General features: G+C 36.6%; 1 protein-coding gene across 2 annotated transcripts in view; it reads right to left on the reverse strand.

The window, feature by feature from the left end:
* RNF17 (ring finger protein 17) overlaps window positions 1-21,068 on the reverse strand; it is a 190,819-nt gene that overhangs the window by 9,983 nt on the left and 159,768 nt on the right. For both annotated transcript variants that reach the window (XM_037527382.2, XM_054701227.1), the window contains 4 exons: window positions 7,945-8,064; window positions 6,323-6,403; window positions 4,067-4,192; window positions 2,659-2,715 (listed from right to left, as the gene is read on the reverse strand). In XM_037527382.2, coding sequence (XP_037383279.1) covers window positions 2,659-2,715; window positions 4,067-4,192; window positions 6,323-6,403; window positions 7,945-8,064 — 384 coding nt within the window. The remainder of the gene's footprint in view (window positions 1-2,658; window positions 2,716-4,066; window positions 4,193-6,322; window positions 6,404-7,944; window positions 8,065-21,068) is intronic.

Below are 21,068 nucleotides of genomic sequence, written 5' to 3' on the forward strand. Positions count from 1 at the left end.
CTTTTTATGTTTTTCAGTTTTATTGATATATAATGGACACTTAACATTGTGTACAACACAATGATGTGATATACGTGTATGTACATGTATATAACCACATATATATAACCACAGTAAGTTTAATCATTCACCTCACATAGTTACAAAAACTTTATTTTTTTAATATTTTATATAATTCCTACATCATTTTTCATTTTTGCACAATGTATGCATTTTCAATTTGGTTATATTCCCCATACAATTGTACCCCCCCTTATTTTGACCCTAATCCTTCTTCTCCCCGGTCCTCCCCACCACCCATAGTGTGTCTCTGGTTTATAGTTGCTTGTTGATTTTGATTTTCACTTTGTATTAGTCTTTTTCCTGCTCCTTTATTTAGGTTTTCAAAATTCCTGCTATGAGTGAGACCATACAGTATTTTTCTTTTTCTTTCTGGCTTATTTCACTGAGCATGATCCCTTCTAGCTCCATCCATGTTGCTGCAAACTGCATGTGTTTATCTTTTTTGATTGCTGAATAATATTCCATGGTGTATATGTACCACATCTTCTTGATGCAGTCATCTATTTTGGGGCATCTGGGTTGTTTCCATAGCTTAGCTATTGTAAATAGTGCTGCTATAAACATAAGGGTGCAGGTGCCCTTTTGAATTATTTTGTCTGTGTCATTTTGGTAAATACCTAGGAGTGGAATGGCTGGATCATATGGAAGCTCTATCTTTAGTAGGTCAAGAAATCTCCACAGGGCCCTCCATAGTGGTTGGACCAGTTTGTACTTCCACCAGCAGTGCAGGAGAGTTCCTTTTTCTCCACATCCTCACCAACATTTGTTGTTGCTAGTTTTTTTAATATGTGCCATTCTCACTGGTGTAAGATAATATCTCATAGTAGTTTTGGTTTGCATTTCCCTGATTACAAGTGATGTTGAACCTTTTTTCATACGCCTGTTGGCCATTTGCATTTCCTCTTTGGAAAAGTTTCTTTTTAGTTCTTCTGCCCATTTTTTGACTGATTATTTACTTTGTTTTTGTTGTGTCTCATCAGCTCTTTGTAGATTTTTGTGATCAGTCCTTTTTCACTAGTGTTGTGTGCAAAAATGTTCTCCCAGTCGGTGGGTTTCTCTTTGTTATGGTTATATTATCTTTTGCTGGGCAAAAGCTCTTTAATTTGATGTAGTCCCAGCTGTTTATCTTTGCCTTCACTATCACTGCTTTGGGTGATGTGTCTCTAAAGATGTTTTTGAGGTGCATATCATGTAGTGTTTCGCCTATATTTCCTTCTATATATTTTATGGTTTCAGGTCTTATGTTTAGTTCTTTAATCCATTTTGAGTTGGTTTTTGTGCATGGTGTGAGGTAGTGGTCAAGCTTCATTCTTTTGCATGTAGCGACCCAGTTTTCCCAGCACCATTTATTGAACAAACTTTCTTTGCTCCAATGCATATTCTATGCTCCTTTGTCAAATATTAGTTGACCATAAATCTGTGGGTTTATTTCTGGTTTTTCTATTCAGTTCTACTGGTCAGTGTGTCTGTTCTATTTCTTTTGATGAGAACTTTTTACTTACTTGATGACCACAGATAACATCTTTTCACTTCTTCTGCCCATTTTTAAATGGAATAGTTTTTCTACTAAGATATATGAGTTCTTTATATATTTTGGATATTAATCCCTTATCAGATACATATTTGCAAATATTTTCTCCCATTCAGTGGGTTACTTTTCATTTTGTTGATGGTCTTCGCTGTATAGAAGTTTTTTAATGTAGTCCCACTTGTTTAATTTTCTTTGTTCTTGATGTCAAATCCTGGGCAGAGGATTTGAACAGAGATTTCTCCAAAGAAAATATACAAATAGCCAAAGAACACATGCAAAAATGCTCACCATCATCAGTTGTTAGGAAAATGCATATCAAGACCACAATGATCTAACTATCATTTTCTACTTGTCTTAGGATAGCTAGGAAAAGAGTCAGATAACAAGTGTGTTGGTAAGGATATGGTGAAAATTGGACACCTATACATTGCCTTTGGAAAACAGCTAAGTAGTTCCTTAATATGGTAAACAGGGTCACATTATGATTCTGTAATTCCATTCCTAGGTCTATCCCCAAGAGAAGTGAAAACTGTTGTCCACATACAAACCTGTACATGGATGTTTACACTGGCTTTATTCACAAATGCAAAAAAAAAAACCCACAAAACAATTCATTTCCATCAACAGATGAATGATAAACAAAATGTGGTATTAACTACATAATGGAGTATTATTCAGCAATAAAAAGGACACACACTACAATACTAATACACCTTGAAAACACGCTTAGTGAAAGCAGTCAATCATAATGGGCTATGTATTGTATGACTCCTTTTATATGAAATGTCCAATAGGAAAGTCCATGGAGACAGAAGATTTGTGCTTTCTAGGAAACTAGGGAAAGAGAGATTGGGAAGTGGCTATTGTTGGTATGTGGCTTCTTTTTTGGGGTTAATATATTTAAAAAAATCACTGAATAGCACATTTTAAAAATGATGGGTTTTATGATATGGAAATTGTGTCTCAATAAAGCTATTAGGAAAAAAATCTTACTTCCTGATCTTGTATCAGATCCTTTGTATTATGAAGTATCCAAGGTTTCTTAATTATCTGACATTACTTACCTCAAACCTTATTTCCCATCTTTCTTCCTCATACTTTTTATTGTAATTTGTTGGTTTCTGAAATAATATAGTATTATTAATGAATAAAATCATTTTAACTATATAATATTGTTATAAAGTGCTTTCATATTTCACCCTCACAAAAATGAAGTGTATGTTCTTGTTGGCATTCCTTCAGTTACTAAGTTAGGTTAATTAAGGAAAAATCTAACATTCTGAGTAATTTTAGCATTGCAAACAATAAGAGTACTCAAAATTATGTCAAACACTTCAGTGGTAATTGATTTATCATAAGGGAGTGGGGACTCTTTCCTTTTCTCTCTAAATGTTCACATTGACTAGCTCAAGGGGAAGAAAGGGACTAATCTTTATAAATAGCCAGTTTAACAGATGGAACATCTTTTACTGGCATTCTGGCACACACCTCTCTGCTCAAAAGAAAAAGCTGGCCATGAGGATTACATGTATGAAGTAGCATATATTTATATTTACATTTGAGAAAAGAGAGTAGTTTTCTATATTGAACACTCAGCATCTGCTACTTAAATGAATATTCAAAAACCTAGTGAACTGTAAGTCGAGACATAAAGATACATTGCTATAGAGAATGATGTCCTATTTCTACAAAGTATGGCATCTTGCAATGTAATACCATAACTATCATAGGCTAATTATATTTTTTAAAAATATTAAAGACAGAAGCACCAGGTCAACTGGGATGGGCTGTTTGTTGAAGCTAAGCTTGAAATCTGGGTCTAAGTTCCCCGTAAAAAACAAAATAGGAGTAATGTTATGTCATATAAAAGGGGAAAACATTTTATCTGGGGAAAGAGTCTGGTAATCTATAAAGGTTTTACATCTGTATAGTCAAACGACACTGTCTAAACATGGGTTTTTTAGGTATGAAGGTAAAGAAACATTAATTGAATCTTAGTACATTTAAACTTTTACTTAGGGCACTTATAAAGCATGATCTAGGGCCTCTCTGGTGGCACAAGGGGTTGAGATGCAACCTATGAAGCTGTCCACAGCCTCTGCAGCATGAGTTCAATCCCCAGCTGGCCAGGGAACTACCCACATGGCGTAGCAGACCTCTCCTGTCTCGCCTGCTGCCCCCCTCAGTAGTGTACTTCGGTCAATCTGCCTGTTCTGTTCCCCACTCTGTCTCTGGTGAATTTTCTCACCCCCCACACCTCTGGCCTGAACCCCAGCTCTTGTATGCATAAATAATAAATCTTTTTAAAAAAGCATGATCTAGTGTACTGCTTTAGTAATAAATACTTTATGAGTTTTCCAGATTCTCAATATGTCATACTTGAAGGACCACATCTACAACTTGGTGTAAGACAAAAGTGCTATTTTAACCCAAATTAATTTTTCTATATTTATAGAATAATAATTCACTTACTTCTTTCAAAATTTCCTCAGAATGTTCAACAGTACAATATTTATGATGGACCATAAAGTAAGAAAGTGACATTCCATCAAAATAGAGATGAACAGATAATTTCCCCCATGGATTTTCAGGTAATTCCTATTTAAGTTTAATAAAGAAGGTTATCATTATAAAAACACAAAGTGTATATATAGAATAAAATTTTATAGTCAGCAAATACTAAATGAGATTTTTGACAATCATAGTATTACCAAACATTTTGTTTAGCAACTCATACATAAAAATTTCTTCTGGTATTCTGGCAGGTTATGAGGCAGCAATTCAGGAACTGTGTTTGTGTAAATATATTTACATGTCTGTATGGTACAGAACTTTTTAGGTATTTAACAGAAAATAATTTACTGTACACAACTGAGTATAAGTCATCTGTAGGCGATACTCATAATTTATACTAAGTAGAAGGGGAATGAAAATATGTTTAGGGTAAAGAAATACCATTTAAAAACAATCCCCAAATGGAAGGAACTATAAGAAATTTGTAATAGTCTAGAAAGAGGTCTTTATAATGGCTTTAAGTCTACAATTATTTGGTACTGAACATGTACATAATTGATAAACTCATCCGTTCTCATCAATTCCAGTTGGTATCACCTTTGTCCAAACTTTTGTTTCTACTGACACTGTATCTGCCTTTCAGATCTCCCTGCTTCTATCTTTATCTACTATCCAGTCTCATCAGTGCAGCAAAGTGAAAACCCTAGAATGTAAGGTCGGCAGATCAATCCCTTGAATGGCTTCCCAAGTCAGTTGGACAGCCATTAGCACTCACAAGTCACCTCCCATCTCCGACTCCTCTTAGTCTTGCTCCCTTTGCTTCCACCACTGCAATTTCTCTGCCATTCCTTAAACACTCCAAACATGCTCCTATTGTGGCATTCTTTATAGCTGCATGCATTATTCTCTCACTATTTTAAAATCTTCACTCAAATCTCATCTCTGCAGTGATGTCTTACTTGAGCACTAGATTTAAAATGTTACCTCCTTCTCTGCCCTACCCTTCCCTATTAGTCTTTGCAGTTTTATTTTTCTTCCTAGCACTTATCAATATTTAATATACCTTATATATTTATTATTATGTTTTCCACTATTAACATGGAAGTTCCATAAAGTCAGGCATTTTTGATTATTCAATTCATGGCCCCCAGGCCTGAAACAGAGCGCAACACACAAGAGATCAGTGTTTTTGTCATTGTAAATGGAGAAGCAATTTGGGGGAGGTTTTCTGTGGTAGCAAGGGTTGCAGGGTACACACATTCATGGTTTCTAAGAAATTGAGCAGCCTTTGGTGCATGCACTACAAACTGTTTTCTATGTTAAACTAAGCAGCACAGAAAGTTGCCTTGATAAGCTAAATGATTTCAAGCTCTATCTTATGTGGTTATCCACAGAGTTGATAAGTAAACAGAGTGGTGTCCTGGTAACATGATAGCTTCTCCAATTAATATTGAATAGGTGAGTCTTGGTTCTTTTTAGATCTTTATCACCCTATCATCACACTTTTCATATAGAAATACTTTATAGGTTTTTTATCTTTCCATTTAAATCCTTAAATATATCTGTGGATAGTCTTATTACCTTATTACCGTAGTATTCTGAAGCCTGCAGTAGCTAGCTGTCCTCCACCTCTCCTAAATTCTCCCCACAAAAACTATTATTCTAGCTAAACAGTTGTATTATTTCCTGAAGATATGCCAAGTCTGTTTCTATCTCTCTCCCTGCCTATGTGTTTGGTCAGGAGAATTTTACCATCTTTTCTTTAAAGGCCTCCTCAATTTTCATCTCTATTACACTTATTCTTTTTATTGTTATTTGACTGTCAGTATGTTACTTTGCAGTGAGAATTTTTTAGTTTTACATCTTGTGTCCAGCTGTTTTACTAGCTAGATAATGTCTCTGAGGAAAGAGATCACTTCCACTGAGAATGTCACATACACAGAACTATTCTGAAAATGACCTCATGAATTTATAAACATCTCAGAGTCTTTGACACTGTTCCCTTATATCAAATATATAATTTTCAAGTTAATGACCTTAATACTTATGAAAATACTTAGAAACTTGTTCAAAACTAGGTTTTTTGAAGCAAGCTTAGGAACTAAAGCAGTAACTTCTTATGTGAATAATTAATTTATAGTCACAAGCACACTGCTTATCATAAAACTATTATTCAAATTCTGTTGCCTATAATATTGTATGCAAAGTAATTACCATAATGTGAATTTCCACCTCTCTTTTTGAAAGCAGTTCTTGCAGGAGTTCTACTGCATCTGGTTGCCAGACATTTCCAACCTATTTAGGAATAATAAACTCAGATTCTTTCACTCCTTCACAAAATAAGAACAGGAAGCAAATGAAGATTCACAAAAGTAGGTATAAACAACACTAGACAGTAGCACAAAATATACTAAATATATGAGAACGTCATTGGTATATGATAAAAATAATCATAAACTGTAATTTGTCTGCGTTTCGCCCATTCCAGTATTCTTTTAAAGCATTCCATGCTTTAAAAATATAAACCTCCATTAAAAAACATTGCAAACATTTTTTAAAGATGAAACTAATACAGTGATTGTATAATGACTATGATATATATTAATGTAAGGTCAGCAGTAATTGTTATGCTTTCATATATAAGAGGTTCCCATGTAAGGAACTGTGGCTTCCTGTCAACAGTCAGTAAGGAGACTGCTTTCTGCCAGTATTGTTTTAGTGAATCACACAGAGTAGATGCTCTGCCAGTCAATCCTTCCAGTGACTGCACTTCTGCTTCTAGACTGCAATATCATGAAAGACTGTGGCCCATGCCACCCATCAAGGATACTCCCAATCTTTGAGCTAAAGAAACTGTATGAGGGCCTCCCTGGTGGCACAGGCAGTTGAGCACCGCACTGTGAAGCTGTCTGCATCCTCTGCAGTGCGGGTTCAATCCCGGCCGGCCGGTGAGAATCCCACATGGTGAAGTAGATCTCTCCTGACTCGCCTGCTGCTCCCCTCAGCAGTGTATTTTGTCAGTCTGCCTGTTCTGTTCCCTGCTCTGTCTTTGGTGAATCCTCTCACCCTCCTGCACATGTGGCCTGTACCCTGGTTCTTGCATAAAAATAAATAAATCTTTAAAAAACAAAAACACAGGGCCTCCCCGGTGGCGCAGCGGTTGAGCACTGGGTTGCGAAGCTGCCCGCACTGGGTTGCGAACCTGCCCGCAACCTCTGCAGTGCCGGTTTGATTCCCGGCTGCTCCCCGGCCACTGGAGGAGGGTCCCACATGGCGCGCAGACCTCTCCTGCCGCCCGCTGCTCCCCTCAGCAGTGTACTTCGGTCCTTCTGCCTGCTCTGCTCCCCGCTCTGGTGAATTCTCTCGCCCTCCCGGGCTTCTGACTGTACCCAGTGCTTGTATAAATAAATAAATAAACAAATAAATAAATAAATAAATAAATCTTTAAAAAAAAAAACAAAAACACAAAAAAGATGGCAGAATTCTTTAAAAAAAAAAAGAAACTATATGAGGTAAAAGAAAGTTTGTTAGTGATGGAGACCACTGAATTTTAGCTTAATCTATATACAGCAAGAGATAATTAACATACCACTCTTTTATCAGATTTCCAGATTCAAATTTGTTGAAATTTTGATGAAATAACTACAATTTTACAATCACACCTTTTCATCTATGAGGATATTATTTTTCTTCATTTAGATGCTTTAGATCTACAGTTTTCCTCATAAAAGCCTTTTAATTATCTTACTAAACTTATTTCTAGGTGCCCTTTTTTCTTGCAAATGAAAGGGACTTCATTTCACATTCTACCATTCCACAAGTTACTGTTTACTCACAGGTACAGTATTATAGAGCTGACAAGGTATACAAAACTGGGGTGTATCAGGGTAAAGCAAAATAGGGTAAAGATGACATTGTGGAATCTTCTCAGTGAATCCATGATCTAAATACTGTACCTGAAAAAAGACCAATGAAATCCATAATTAAAATTTATTATTAAAAACTAGGGGACAGAAGGGGCTCTATTGTTAATATATTTTTTAAAAAAGGCATCCTAGAGAGATATCTAAATCTGGATTTGAAAAATCCCCAGAAACAAACAGTATTTGCATTCCCTCATCCCAAAGCTTACTGTCAAAAAGTTTATTACACATAAACCAAAGGTTTGTTTTTTTTTTTTTTTAATAAGCTGGGTCTTATTAGACTTACAAATTCCTTAAGAATAATCCACTTCTTGAAGATGATTTTTTTTAATATTGTTTTTCTAAGTATCATTATTTTTAAAAAAATCTTAAGTGCTTTTAATTAGATTAGCTGGCTAGTGATCTCCCTGAAGAAACCATCCTACCAAGTCATCTGTAGCTGGCTATTTTACAGTAAGCTGAACAAAACCAGAAATGAATTGGTTTGTCAGAATAGCCCGCCATAGTTGATGTTCCTGGTTTTGACCCAGAAGTATTTTAGAAGCACTGAGCTATATTCAATAAAGGAGCATTTCTCAAATTGTTAGTTATTCCTCAGTTTCACAGTTAAGTACATTTGAGAAACTGCATGCGATGTTTCTTTCTTGTAGAATCACTTTGTATAATGAAGGCACTGAGAAGTCCTATAAGAAAGAAACTTGTTTTTATATTACTCAATGTTCCTTAAACTTCTTTGTAAGGTAAGGTTTAAAAAAAGACTTTCGAGTAGCTTTAAGGTTCACAGCAAAATCGAGATGAAAGAACAGTGGTTTTCCACATACCTCTATAACCTCCCCACCAACTTCCACACTATTGACATCCTGCACCACCAGAGTGGAAATTTGTTATAATCAACCAAATTAAATCCATACTCCACATTAAGGTTCACTCGTGGTTGTGCACATCCTATGTTTGACATATGTATAGAGACAGTACCCACCATTATGACATCATACAGAATAGTTTCATTGCCTTAAAAATCCTCTGTGCCCTGCCTATTCAATCCTCCCTTTTCTCCAACCCTTGGAAAAAACAAATTTTTTTACTACTGCCATTATCTTTGCATATTCTAGATGTCATATAGCTGGAGTCATACCATATGCAGCCTATTCAGATTGTCCTTTCAGTTAGTAATAGCATTTATCTTCCTTCATGTCTTTTCTGGCTTGATAGCTCATTTCTTTTTAGTGCTAATAATTGCCAGGATTCATGACAGTTTATCCACTCATCTACTAAAAGACATCTTGGTTGCTTCCAACTTGACCAATTAAAGTTGCTGTTGATACATACATCCATATATAGGATTTTGTATGGGCATAAGTTTTCAACTTCTCTGGGTATGGTTTTTGAGATACTGACAAACTGGCTGTACCATTCTGCATTCCGACCAGAAAAGAATGAGGGTTCCTGCTGCTCCACATTCTCACCAGCATTTGGTGTTACCAGTGGTCCAAATTTTGGCCACACAAAATCTCATTACTGTTTTTACTTTATCCCTATGACATATGACATAGAACATCTTTTCATATGCTCTTTTGTCATCTGTATATTTTCTCTGATGATGTGTGTTAAGGTTTTTGGCTCATGCTTTTTATTGCTGAATTTTATTAAAAATTTTTAATTGAGGTTACATTGATTTACATTGTTGTTTATACTTTGGAAGTACAGGGTCCTCCTCTTTCTGGTGAGGTTTATTGTTGAATTTTAAATGTTCTTTGTATATTTTGGGTAACAATCCTTCATCAGGTGTTTCTTTGGCAAATATTTCCTATTAGTGTATGGCTCATTTTCTCATTCTTTTGACATTGTCTTTCTCAGAAAAGGAGGTTTTGGCTTATCCATTATTTCTTTTTCATAGATCATGTCTGTTGTGCTTTATCTAGTAAGTCATCAGCACAACCAAGGTCATCTGAGTTTTCTATGTCATCTTCGAGGAATTTAATAGCTTTATGTTTTACAATTGGTCTGTAATGCATTTTGAGTTAATTTTTGTCAAGGGTCTGAGGTCTGTGGTGACCTCAGAAATCTATGAGTCTCATGGTTTGAGCAGATGGAGCTAGGTACATGCCAATAATGCAGACCCTGTACTGAATAGAAATAGTGGAAGGAACAGAGCCCTAAGGATAAAGCAATATCCTCCAAAAGAGGTGGCCTTGGGCACATGAAAAAATACTCACAATCACTTATTATGGAAACTGCAAATCAAGACCACATATCATACTTGGGAGAATGCCTTGTATTGAAAAGACCAGAAACAACTCCTGCACTGCTGGTGGGAACACAAACTGGTCCAGCCCATCTGGAAAGCAGTATGGTGGTGTCTCAAAACATTAAACATGGATCTGCCATTTGACCCAGTAATTCCACTCCTAAGCATCTCTCCAAAAATTTAAAAAACACTAATTCGAGAGGGAACTTGGACTCCATGTTTACTGCAGCACTATTTATTACTGCTAAACTATGGGAACAACCTAAGTGCCTCAGAACAGATGAATGGATCAAGAGGATGTGGTATATGTACACAACAGAATACTACCTAGTGATCAAAAAAGATAATCTCATGCCATTTGTGGCAACATGGATAGAGCTTGAAAAGATAATGCTAAGTGAAATAAATTATAAGGAGAAAGATAAATACTGGATGATGTCACTAATATGTGGAATATAAAGTAACTGAAGTAATAGAAAAAAACAAGCTGAAAAACTAATCCTTGATACCTGATTACAGAACTGAGACACCAAGGGGAAGAGGAAAGAACAGGGATGGAGGGAGGCATAATGGTCTGTGGTGGTGGAGTTTGATGAGTTGGTGGTAGACACACTACGGTGGCAATACCTGGTGAGGATACCCCAATGTTATCTCAGTAATAAAATAAATAAATGATAAAAGAGGAGGCCTTGGGGTGTATTCAGCCAGTATCACAGATGTTTTTTCTACCCAGTCCCATTTGGCCATGCTGCTCCCCCTACAACATTCTGATTTTACCAGTAAAGAAACCCCACACAAATAATTATTATTCTGCTCATGACTCAAGGGACCACTAATGAGATTATTTAGGGCACACATCCAACAGTGCCACATATTTACACTCTGCTAACAGTCATGCCTGGGAATTTTCACGCGTTTTCAGGATTGGATTTGAAGGATACCTTTTTCTGAATTCCAGTGGATGCTTAGGATCAGCTATTCTTTGCTTTGGAATGGTAGGACCCAGAGTCCAATGGGATCTTGAGTTCAATAACACGCTACAGTATTGCCGGACTGAGCTTCTGCAAGGGTTTAAGAATTCCTTGACTATATTTTGGGAAATACTAGCGAGGGATCTCAGAAAGGAAGAACTAAAACAGGGATTACGCCTATAAAACGTGGATGATTTACTAGTTGCCAGCCCTGGCCATAAATCTTATCTGGAAAAGACCATATTGGTTTTGAACCACTTGGAAGAATGTGGCTACAAGGTGTCATTTCACAAGGCTCAAATAGGCAATGAAAAGGGTCACACTTGGCATTTGAGATTAAGAAAACAAAGCTTCATGACTGAGCGACAATAATTTCAGCTTTTACTTTTTTTTTTTTTTTTTTTTTTTTTTTATAGAGGCATGCTTTATTTATTTGTTTGCTGGTTTGTTTGTTTGTTTTGTTTATACATGCACTGGGTACAGTCAGAAGTGCGGGAGGGAGGGTGAGAGAATTCACCAGAGCCAGAGCGGGGAGCAGAGCAGGCAGAAGGACCGAAGTACACTGCTGAGGGGAGCAGCGGGCGGCAGGAGAGGTCTGCGCGCCATGTGGGACCCTCCTCCAGTGGCCGGGGAGCAGCCGGGGATCGAACCGGCGCCGCAGAGGCCGCGCGCAGCTTCGCAACCCAGCGCTCAACCGCTGCGCCACCGGGGAGGCCCAATTTCAGCTTTTAAAGTCCCCAGCAGTCCAAGGCAATTACATGGATTTTCAGGAAAGGCTGTTTTTTTATTCCCTGAATTTGGATTTCCAACTTTGGGCTAATAGTGAAACCCCAATAATGAAGTCCTCAAAGGTTCAGATATTGAACCTTTGTCTTGTACTCATGAGTCAATAGCCTTTGATGAAATAATGGGAAGGCCAGATCCCAGCAGCATCCTTAGGGCTGCCAGACCATAGGAAGCTTTTCTAATTCTATATGCATCAGTGACAGGGAGTAGGCCTAGAGTGTTAGAGAGATGGCCTTGTGTTTGCAGCCTGTAGCTTCCAAATGTGACTTGGTTTTGTCATTGTTAGAATGGAAGGGTGGACTCTTCTGGTTGACTGCTGGGCTCATGGGGAAATAACAAGCAGTTCTATTGGATAATCCTGATGTGCAGCTGTGAGTCACTAGCTCTTTAAATCCAGCTTCCTTATACCCAAGAGAAACTTGAGGATGGAATTTTAACACAAAAAATGTTTAGAAACTATTGAAACAGTGTATGTTGGCTGACTAGATTTGTCTGACCAGCACTGGCTAGGTCCAGAGTGGACGCTGTTTACAGATGCTAGCAGTTTTATGGAGCAGGGCTGCAAACATGCAGGATTTGCAGTGGTGGTGTTTCGGGACACCACAGTAATCAAAGTATGCTGCACTCCTGTTGGGGGCATTCATTCCTCTCATAGACTTTTCTCAAATTGTTCCCAAATACACTCACTGGGGATGAGGAAATAGTCTGTAAATGGGGATTTACTAACTTTGATACCCGCTCCTCTTGGAGAAGGGACTCACATGGAATTGTCCTCACAGAAATCCTAGTCTACCTGGTATTGAAACATCATGAGGGATCCCACTATGGCATAGATACCTTAGTGGAGTCTGTGCACCCATGTTTAAAGGGCCCCTATTTGCACCAAATAGCTCAGTGGATCACCACAAAGGCTGTCATTTATGTGTCAAGAATAAAACCAAAATTGACTTCCTAAAATTATTGGGGTTTAATATCAGGGCATATGCTCTTTTGAAGATTGGCAAGTAGATTTTACCCAAATGCCCAGCACCAATGACTATTATAAATATTGTCTTACACATACATCTCTGTAACATCTTATAAAAACAGAGTATCTGGTTGGATTAAGAAACAGAACCCAATCTTCTGCTGTCTCCAGGAGACAACCTGAGCTTCGATACAGCACAGGCTTAAGGTAAAGAGTTGGAAAACAGTTCTACAAGTGTATGGGAGCCAAAGAAAGGCTGGGGTAGATACACTAATATCAGATAAAATAGATTTCCAGTTAAAAAAGCCTACACAAGACAGTGATGGACATCACACAATGATTAAGGGAACAATATATCAGTAGGACATAACAATCATCAGTATATACTCACCAAACTAAGGAGTACCAAAAAACATTAAGCAACTACTATCAACTCAGGAAACAAACATTGGAATAAACCACTTTTGAGATAGGAGATTTCAACAGTCCACTCTCAACAATGGATAAATTGATGAGACAAAAATTGAATAGGAACATAACAACTTTAAACATAAAATTAGACCAAATGGACTTAAAAGACATTTATAGGACATTGTACCTCCCTCTCTTGGCCTCCCCTCAAAAGATACACATTTTTTTCAAGTGAAATGGGATATTCACTGGGATTGACATATATTGGGCCCCAAGACAAATATCAATAAACTAATGAAAATTGAAATTATACCAAGTATCTTTCAGACCATAAAGATAACAAATTAGAGATCAACTAAAAAAAGAAACCAGGCAAAACTTCTAATACATGGAAAATGAACAACATACTATTAAAAGACCATTGGATTAATGTAGAAATCAAAGAAGAAATATAAAAATACCTTGAGGTAAAGGACTATGAAGACACAACTAAGAGAGAAATGTATAACACTAAAGGCCCACATCAAGAAACAAGGAGGAGGAGAGCCCTGCCCCCCAGGAGGAGACCAGCACCAGCACACAGCCCCGGCCGCCCGGCTGCTAGAAACTGACAGATGACTCCTGGAAGAACCAGAGGGGAACAGAGAAGCCCACCCAAGATGCCGGCCAGTCCCAACAACACAGTGTCCCAACGCATACGGCAAATTAGAAAACAGACAGTAGGGAGGAGAAGAACCACACGCAACCTAGCAACTCTCCAGAGAAAAAGCACACCACAAAAAGAAAGCCAGCCCCCAGATTGCAAAGACAATAACTTGGAAGAATTTCTGAGCCTTCCAGAAAGAGAATTTAAAATTGCCGTGATTAAAAAACTGACAGAAGTCATAAAGGAAAACAATGATAAGGGAAAAATAATCAACGATCAGAAGAATGCAATTGAGTCCCTAGAGAGGGAAAACAATGGTCAGAAGAAAGAAATTGAGTCCCTAAAGAGGGAAGTAAAAGAAATGCAGGAGATCAAAGAATTAATGGAAGAACTAAAGAATTCTGGGAAAAGCAATGAAAGCAGAATAGATGAAATGGAAGAACGAATAAGTAATCTTGAAGACACAGAAATAAAAAGAACCAAAACAGAAAAGGAAAGAGAAGTACGAAGGAAAAAGAACGAAGAAAGACTTCGGGAACTATCTGACTCCATGAGGAAAGGAAATATAAGAGTTATAGGAATACCAGAAGGAGAGGAGAGAGATGTAGGAACAGAGAAAATATTCAAAGAGATAATTGAAGAGAACTTCCCAAATGTGAAGAAGGAGCTGAAAATTGATATACAAGAAGCAAGAAGAACACCAAACTTCCACGACGAAAGGAAAAATACAGCAAGACACATAATAGTAAAGCTCCCAAGAATCCAGGACAAAGAAAAAATAATGAAGCTGGCAAGAGGGAAGAAACAGATAACATTCAAAGGAAAACCAATCAGGCTGACATCAGACTTCTCCGAAGAAACACTACGGGCAAGGAGAGAGTGGAGGGACATAGTCAACAGACTCCAAGAAAACAGATGCCAACCAAGAATACTCTATCCTGCAAAGCTCTCCTTCCTCTTTGAAGAAAGAATATGGACCTTCCCAGACAAACAGAAACTCCGGAATTTCATTGCAACTAAACCCCCACTCCAAAAAATACTACAAGGAGTCCTAAAGCCAGAACCTCAGAGGGACGAATAACAATGAAAGAAGGCAAAAAAAAAAAAAAAAGTTATTAAAAGAATAAATAAATAAAATCAAAGGAAAGACAAACACAATGGCAAATACAGATGTTAACATATCAATATTAACTCTAAATGTAAATGGACTAAACTCTTCAATAAAAAGACACAGAGTGGCAGCCTGGATTAAGAAACAAAACCCAACCTTTTGCTGTCTCCAGGAAACACATTTAGCTACAAAAGATAAAAATAGGCTCAAAGTTAAAGGATGGAAAACAATCCTACAAGCAAATGGACCAAAAAAGAAAGCAGGAACAGCTATACTTATATCAGATAAAACAGATTTCAAACTCAAAAAGATAAAAAGAGACCCCAATGGTCACTACATTATGATCAAGGGGACAATACTTCAAGAAGAAATAACACTCATTAACATATACTCACCAAACGAAGGAGCACCAAAATATATCAGACAACTGTTGTCCTCTCTGAAAACAGACATCAGAGAAAACACATACGTAGTGGGAGACTTCAACACACCACTATCAACAATGGATAGATCAACAAGACAAAAAATAAGTAAAGAAACCAAAGCTCTAAATAAGGACCTAGAGCAATTAGGTTAACAGACATCTATAGAACACTAAACCCCCAAAAAACGGAGTACACATTTTTCTCAAGCGCACACGGATCATTCTCCAGGATCGATCACATACTGGGGCACAAGACAAACATCAACAGATACACCAAGATTGAAATCATATCAACAATCTTTTCTGACCATGAAGGCATCAAACTAGAAATAAACCATAAAAAGAAGGCAAGGAACCTTCCTACCTCATGGAGATTAAAAACCACACTACTGGAAGACCATTGGACCAATGAGGAGATCAAAGAAGAAATTAAAAAATTTTTTGAATTGAACGACAAGGAGGACACTAATATCCTAAATGTATGGGATGCAGCAAAAGCAGTAATAAGAGGAAAATATATAGCAATAGAAGCTCACATCAAGAAACAAGAAAGAACGCAAAGAAACAACCTCATCTCGAAGCTCAAAGATCTAGAAAAAGAACAACAAAAAAACCCCAAAACCAGTAGAAGAAAAGAAATAATAAAAACCAAAGCAGAAATAAATGAAATTGAAACTAAAAAAACAATCCAAAAGATCAATGAAACCAAGAGCTGGTTTTTTGAAAAAATCAATAAAATAGACAAACCCCTAGCCAGGCTCACAAAGGAAAAAAGGGAGAAAGCACAAATAAACAGGATCATCAATGAAAGAGGAGAAATCACAACGGACACAGCAGAAATCAAAAGAATAATCAGTAACTACTATGAACAGTTATATGGAAACAAGTTTAACAATCTAGAGGAGATGGACAAATTCCTACAACTCTACAATCACCCAAAGCTAGATAAAGAAGAAATAGAACACCTAAACAGACCAATTACAATTAGCGAAATTGAAATGGTAATCAAAAACCTCCCCAAAAACAAAAGCCCAGGACCTGATGGATTTACAAATGAATTCTACCAAACATTCAGAGACGAATTAGTGCCTATCCTTCACAAACTCTTCCAAAAAATTGAGAAGGAAGGGACAATACCAAACACGTTTTATGAAGCCAACATTACACTAATACCAAAACCGAACAAGGACAACACAAAAAAGGAAAACTACAGGCCAATCTCCCTAATGAACACTGATGCAAAAATCCTCAATAAAATTTTAGCTATCAGAATCCAACAATGTATCCATAAGATAATTCACCACGACCAAGTTGGATTCATTCCAGGGGCACAAGGATGGTTTAACATCCGAAAATCAATCAACGTTATCCAACACATCAACAAAAAGAAATATAAAAACCATATGATAATATCAATAGATGCTGAGAAAGCTTTCGACAAAGTGCAACACCCATTCATGATAAAAGCCCTTGAAATTCTGGGGATACAAGGAACATACCTCAACATCATAAAGGCCATCTATGACAAGCCAACAGCCAGTATCATTCTCAATGGTGAAAAGCTGAAAGCAATTCCATTAAGATCTGGAACAAGACAAGGATGTCCACTCTCACCATTGCTTTTCAATATAATACTGGAAGTCCTAGCCAGGGCAATAAGACAAGAGAAAGACATCCAAGGAATCCAAATAGGAAAAGAAGAAGTCAAACTATCACTATTTGCAGACGATATGATATTATACATAGAGAACCCCAAAAACTCCACAGAAAAGCTAATTCAACTCATCAATCAGTTCAGTAAAGTGGCAGGATACAAAATCAACACGCAAAAGTCAGTAGCCTTCCTATACACAAACAATACATCTGAAGAAGAAGAAATCAAAAAGACCATCCCTTTTGTTATTGAAACAAAAAAAATCAAATATTTGGGAATAAATCTAACAAAAGAGGTAAAGGACCTATACAAAGAAAACTATAAAACACTGTTAAAAGAAATAGAAGAAGACACAAAGAAATGGAGAGACATCCCTTGCTCATGGATTGGAAGAATAAACATTATTAAAATGGCCATCCTACCAAAAGCAATATACAGATTCAATGCTATTCCAATCAAAATTTCAATGTCATTCTTCAAAGAAATAGAACAATTATTGATGAAATTCATATGGAATCACCAAAAACCCCGAATAGCCAAAGCTCTCCTGAAAAAAAAAAGAAGGGAATGGAGGCATCAGACTCCCAGACTTCAAACTATACTACAAAGCCATAATCATCAAAACTGCATGGTATTGGAACAAGAACAGACATACAGACCAATGGAATCGAATAGAAAATCCAGAAATAAACCCACAGATTTATGGTCAACTAATCTTTGACAAAGGAGCAAAGAATATGCATTGGAGCAAAGAAAGTTTGTTCAATAAATGGTGCTGGGAAAACTGGGTCGCTACATGCAAAAGAATGAAGCTTGACCACCACCTCACACCATACACAAAAATCAACTCAAAATGGATTAAAGAACTAGACATAAGACCTGAAACCATAAAATATATAGAAGGAAATATAGGCGAAACACTACGTGACATGCACATCAAAGACATCTTTACAGACACATCACCCAAAGCAGTGATACTGAAGGCAAAGATAAACAGCTGGGACTACATCAAATTAAAGAGCTTCTGCACAGCAAAAGAGACAATAACAAAAACAAAGAGAAACCCCACCAACTGGGAGAACATTTTTGCACCCAACACTAATGATAAAGGACTGATCACAAAAATCTGCAAAGAGCTGATGAGACTCAACAACAACAAAGAAAATAATCCAGTCAAAAAATGGGCAGAAGAGCTTAAAAGAAACATCTCTGAAAAGGAAATGCAAATGGCCAACAGGCATATGAAAAAATGTTCAACATCACTTGTCATCAGGGAAATGCAAATCAAAACTACCATGAGATACCATCTTACACCAGTGAGAATGGCACATATTAAAAAAACTAGCAACAACAAATGTTGGCGAGGGTGTGGAGAAAAAGGAACTCTTCTGCACTGTTGGTGGGAGTGCAAACTGGTCCAACCACTGTGGAAAGCTGTATGGAGATTTCTGGACCTACTAAACATAGAGCTTCCATATGATCCAGCAATTCCACTCCTAGGTATTTACCCAAAGGACACAGAAACATCAATTCCAAAGAACACCTGCACCCCTATGTTTATAGCAGCACTGTTTACAATAGCTAAGCTTTGGAAACAACCCAAATGCCCAAAAATAGATGACTGGATCAAGAAGATGTGGTACATATATACCATGGAATATTACTCAGCATTCAAAAAAGATAAACACATGCAATTTGCAGCAACATGGATGGCGCTGGAAGGGATCATGCTCAGCGAAATAAGCCAAAAAGAAAAAGAAAAATACCGGATGGTCTCACTCATAGCAGGAATCTAGAAAACTTAAATAAGGGACCAGGAAAATGAATAACTATAAGAAAGTGAAAATCAAAATCAACAAAAAACTATGAACCAGAGACACTTTTAGGGGGGCGGGGTGGGAGGGGAGGGATTGGGGTCAGAATGGGGGGGCTGCAATTGTATGGGGAATATAACAATAAAATTTATTAAAAAAAAAAAAAAAAAAAGAAACAAGGAGGAGCCCTAATAAAAAAGCTTTTTGTTAATCTCAAGGAAGTAGAAAAAGAACAAAAAAATCCCAATGTCAGTAGCAGGAAGGAAATATTAAAATTAAATAACAAATAAATAAAATAGAAATAAAAAAGCCCAAAAGATAAGCTGGTTCTTTGAAAAAAAATAAAATTGACAAATCTTTAGGTAGGATCACTAAGAAAGAAGGAGAGAATGCAAATAAATAGGATCAGAAATGAAAAAGATTTTAATAGTAGGTCCCACAGAAACTTAGAATAAGAGATTACAATGAACATTTACATACAAACAAATTTAACAACCTAGATGAGATAGTTAGATTCTCAGAATCATCAAAGACTGAATAGGGAAGAAATACAAAACCTAGCAAACCAATCACAAACAAGGAAATTGAAACACTAATCAAAACTCTTCCATAAAACAAAAGTCCAGGATCAGATGGCTTCACAAATGGTTCTATCAAAATTTCACATATGTACAAAAGTAAGAAGGGAGGAATACTCCTGAACACATTTTATGTGGCCAACATTATGTTATTAGTAAAACAAAATGATAACCCAACAAAGGGAAACTTTGTCTCTCAAATGAAAACACATTCTAAAATCCTCAATAAAATCTTAATAAACCAAACTGAACAACACATTAAAAGGGTTACACATCATGACCAAAGGGGATTTATACCAAGAACATAATGATGTTCAATATCTGAAAAATCAAAGTAATTCAACACATCAACAAAAAGAAAGTAAAAAGTATATATCAATAGATGCCAAAAAATATTTGATAAGATTCAGCATCCATTTATGACAAATATCTTTCAAAAACAGGCAGTAAAAGGAACATATCTTAACACAATAAAAGCCATATGTGACATACCCATGGCTAATATCATTTTTTAATATATTTTTACATCATTTTTCATTTTTGCACAATGTATGCATTTTCATCTTGGATACAGTCCCCATACAATTCTCATCCCCCTTGTTTTGATCCTACTCTTTTCTCCCCCCACCCCTGTAGTGTGTTTCTGGTTTATAGTTGCTTGCTGATTAGATAAACTCGTGCAATTTGCAGCAACATGGATAGAGCTGGAAGGGATCATGCTCAGTGAAATAAGCCAGAAAGAAAAAGAAAAATACCATATGGTCTCATTCATAGCAGGAATTTAGAAAACCTACTTAAGGGACCAGGAAAAAGACTAATTATAATAAAGTAAAAATCAAAATCAACAAGCTAATATCATTTTTAATGTGAAAAATTGAAAGCTGTTCCACTAAGATCTGGTACAAGACAAGGATGCCCATTATCACCACTATTCAAAACACTATCAGACGTCCTAGCTAGAACATTTAGGCAAGAGAAAGCCATAAAAGGAACTCAAATTGGGAAAGAAGTAAAGCTATGATTTTTTCAGATGCTATGATAATACACATAGAGAATCCTAAAGACGCCAAAGAAAAACAAAACAATGAACCAGTCATCAAAGTGGCAGGCTACAAAACCAACACAGAAAAATCAGTTGCCTTCCTATATATGCAAACAATGAACTAGAAAAAGAAAAAATTAAAGCCTTGGTAAATCTTACAAAAATAATAATCAAAACTTGGGAATAAACCTAAGAAGTAGATGAAGGACCTATACAAGGAAAACTATAAGACACTGTTAAAAGAAATAGAAGACACAAAGAAATGGGAAGATATACCCTGCTCATGGACTGGAAGAATCAACATTGTCAAAATGGCCAACCTTTCCAAAGCAATTTACATTCAGTGCAATCCCAACAAAAATCTCAATGGCATTCTTCAAAGAAA

This window comes from Talpa occidentalis, unplaced genomic scaffold (assembly GCF_014898055.3).
Source record: "Talpa occidentalis isolate TD23 unplaced genomic scaffold, MPIMG_talOcc4v2.1 talOcc4.5, whole genome shotgun sequence".
Lineage (NCBI taxonomy): Eukaryota > Metazoa > Chordata > Mammalia > Eulipotyphla > Talpidae > Talpa > Talpa occidentalis.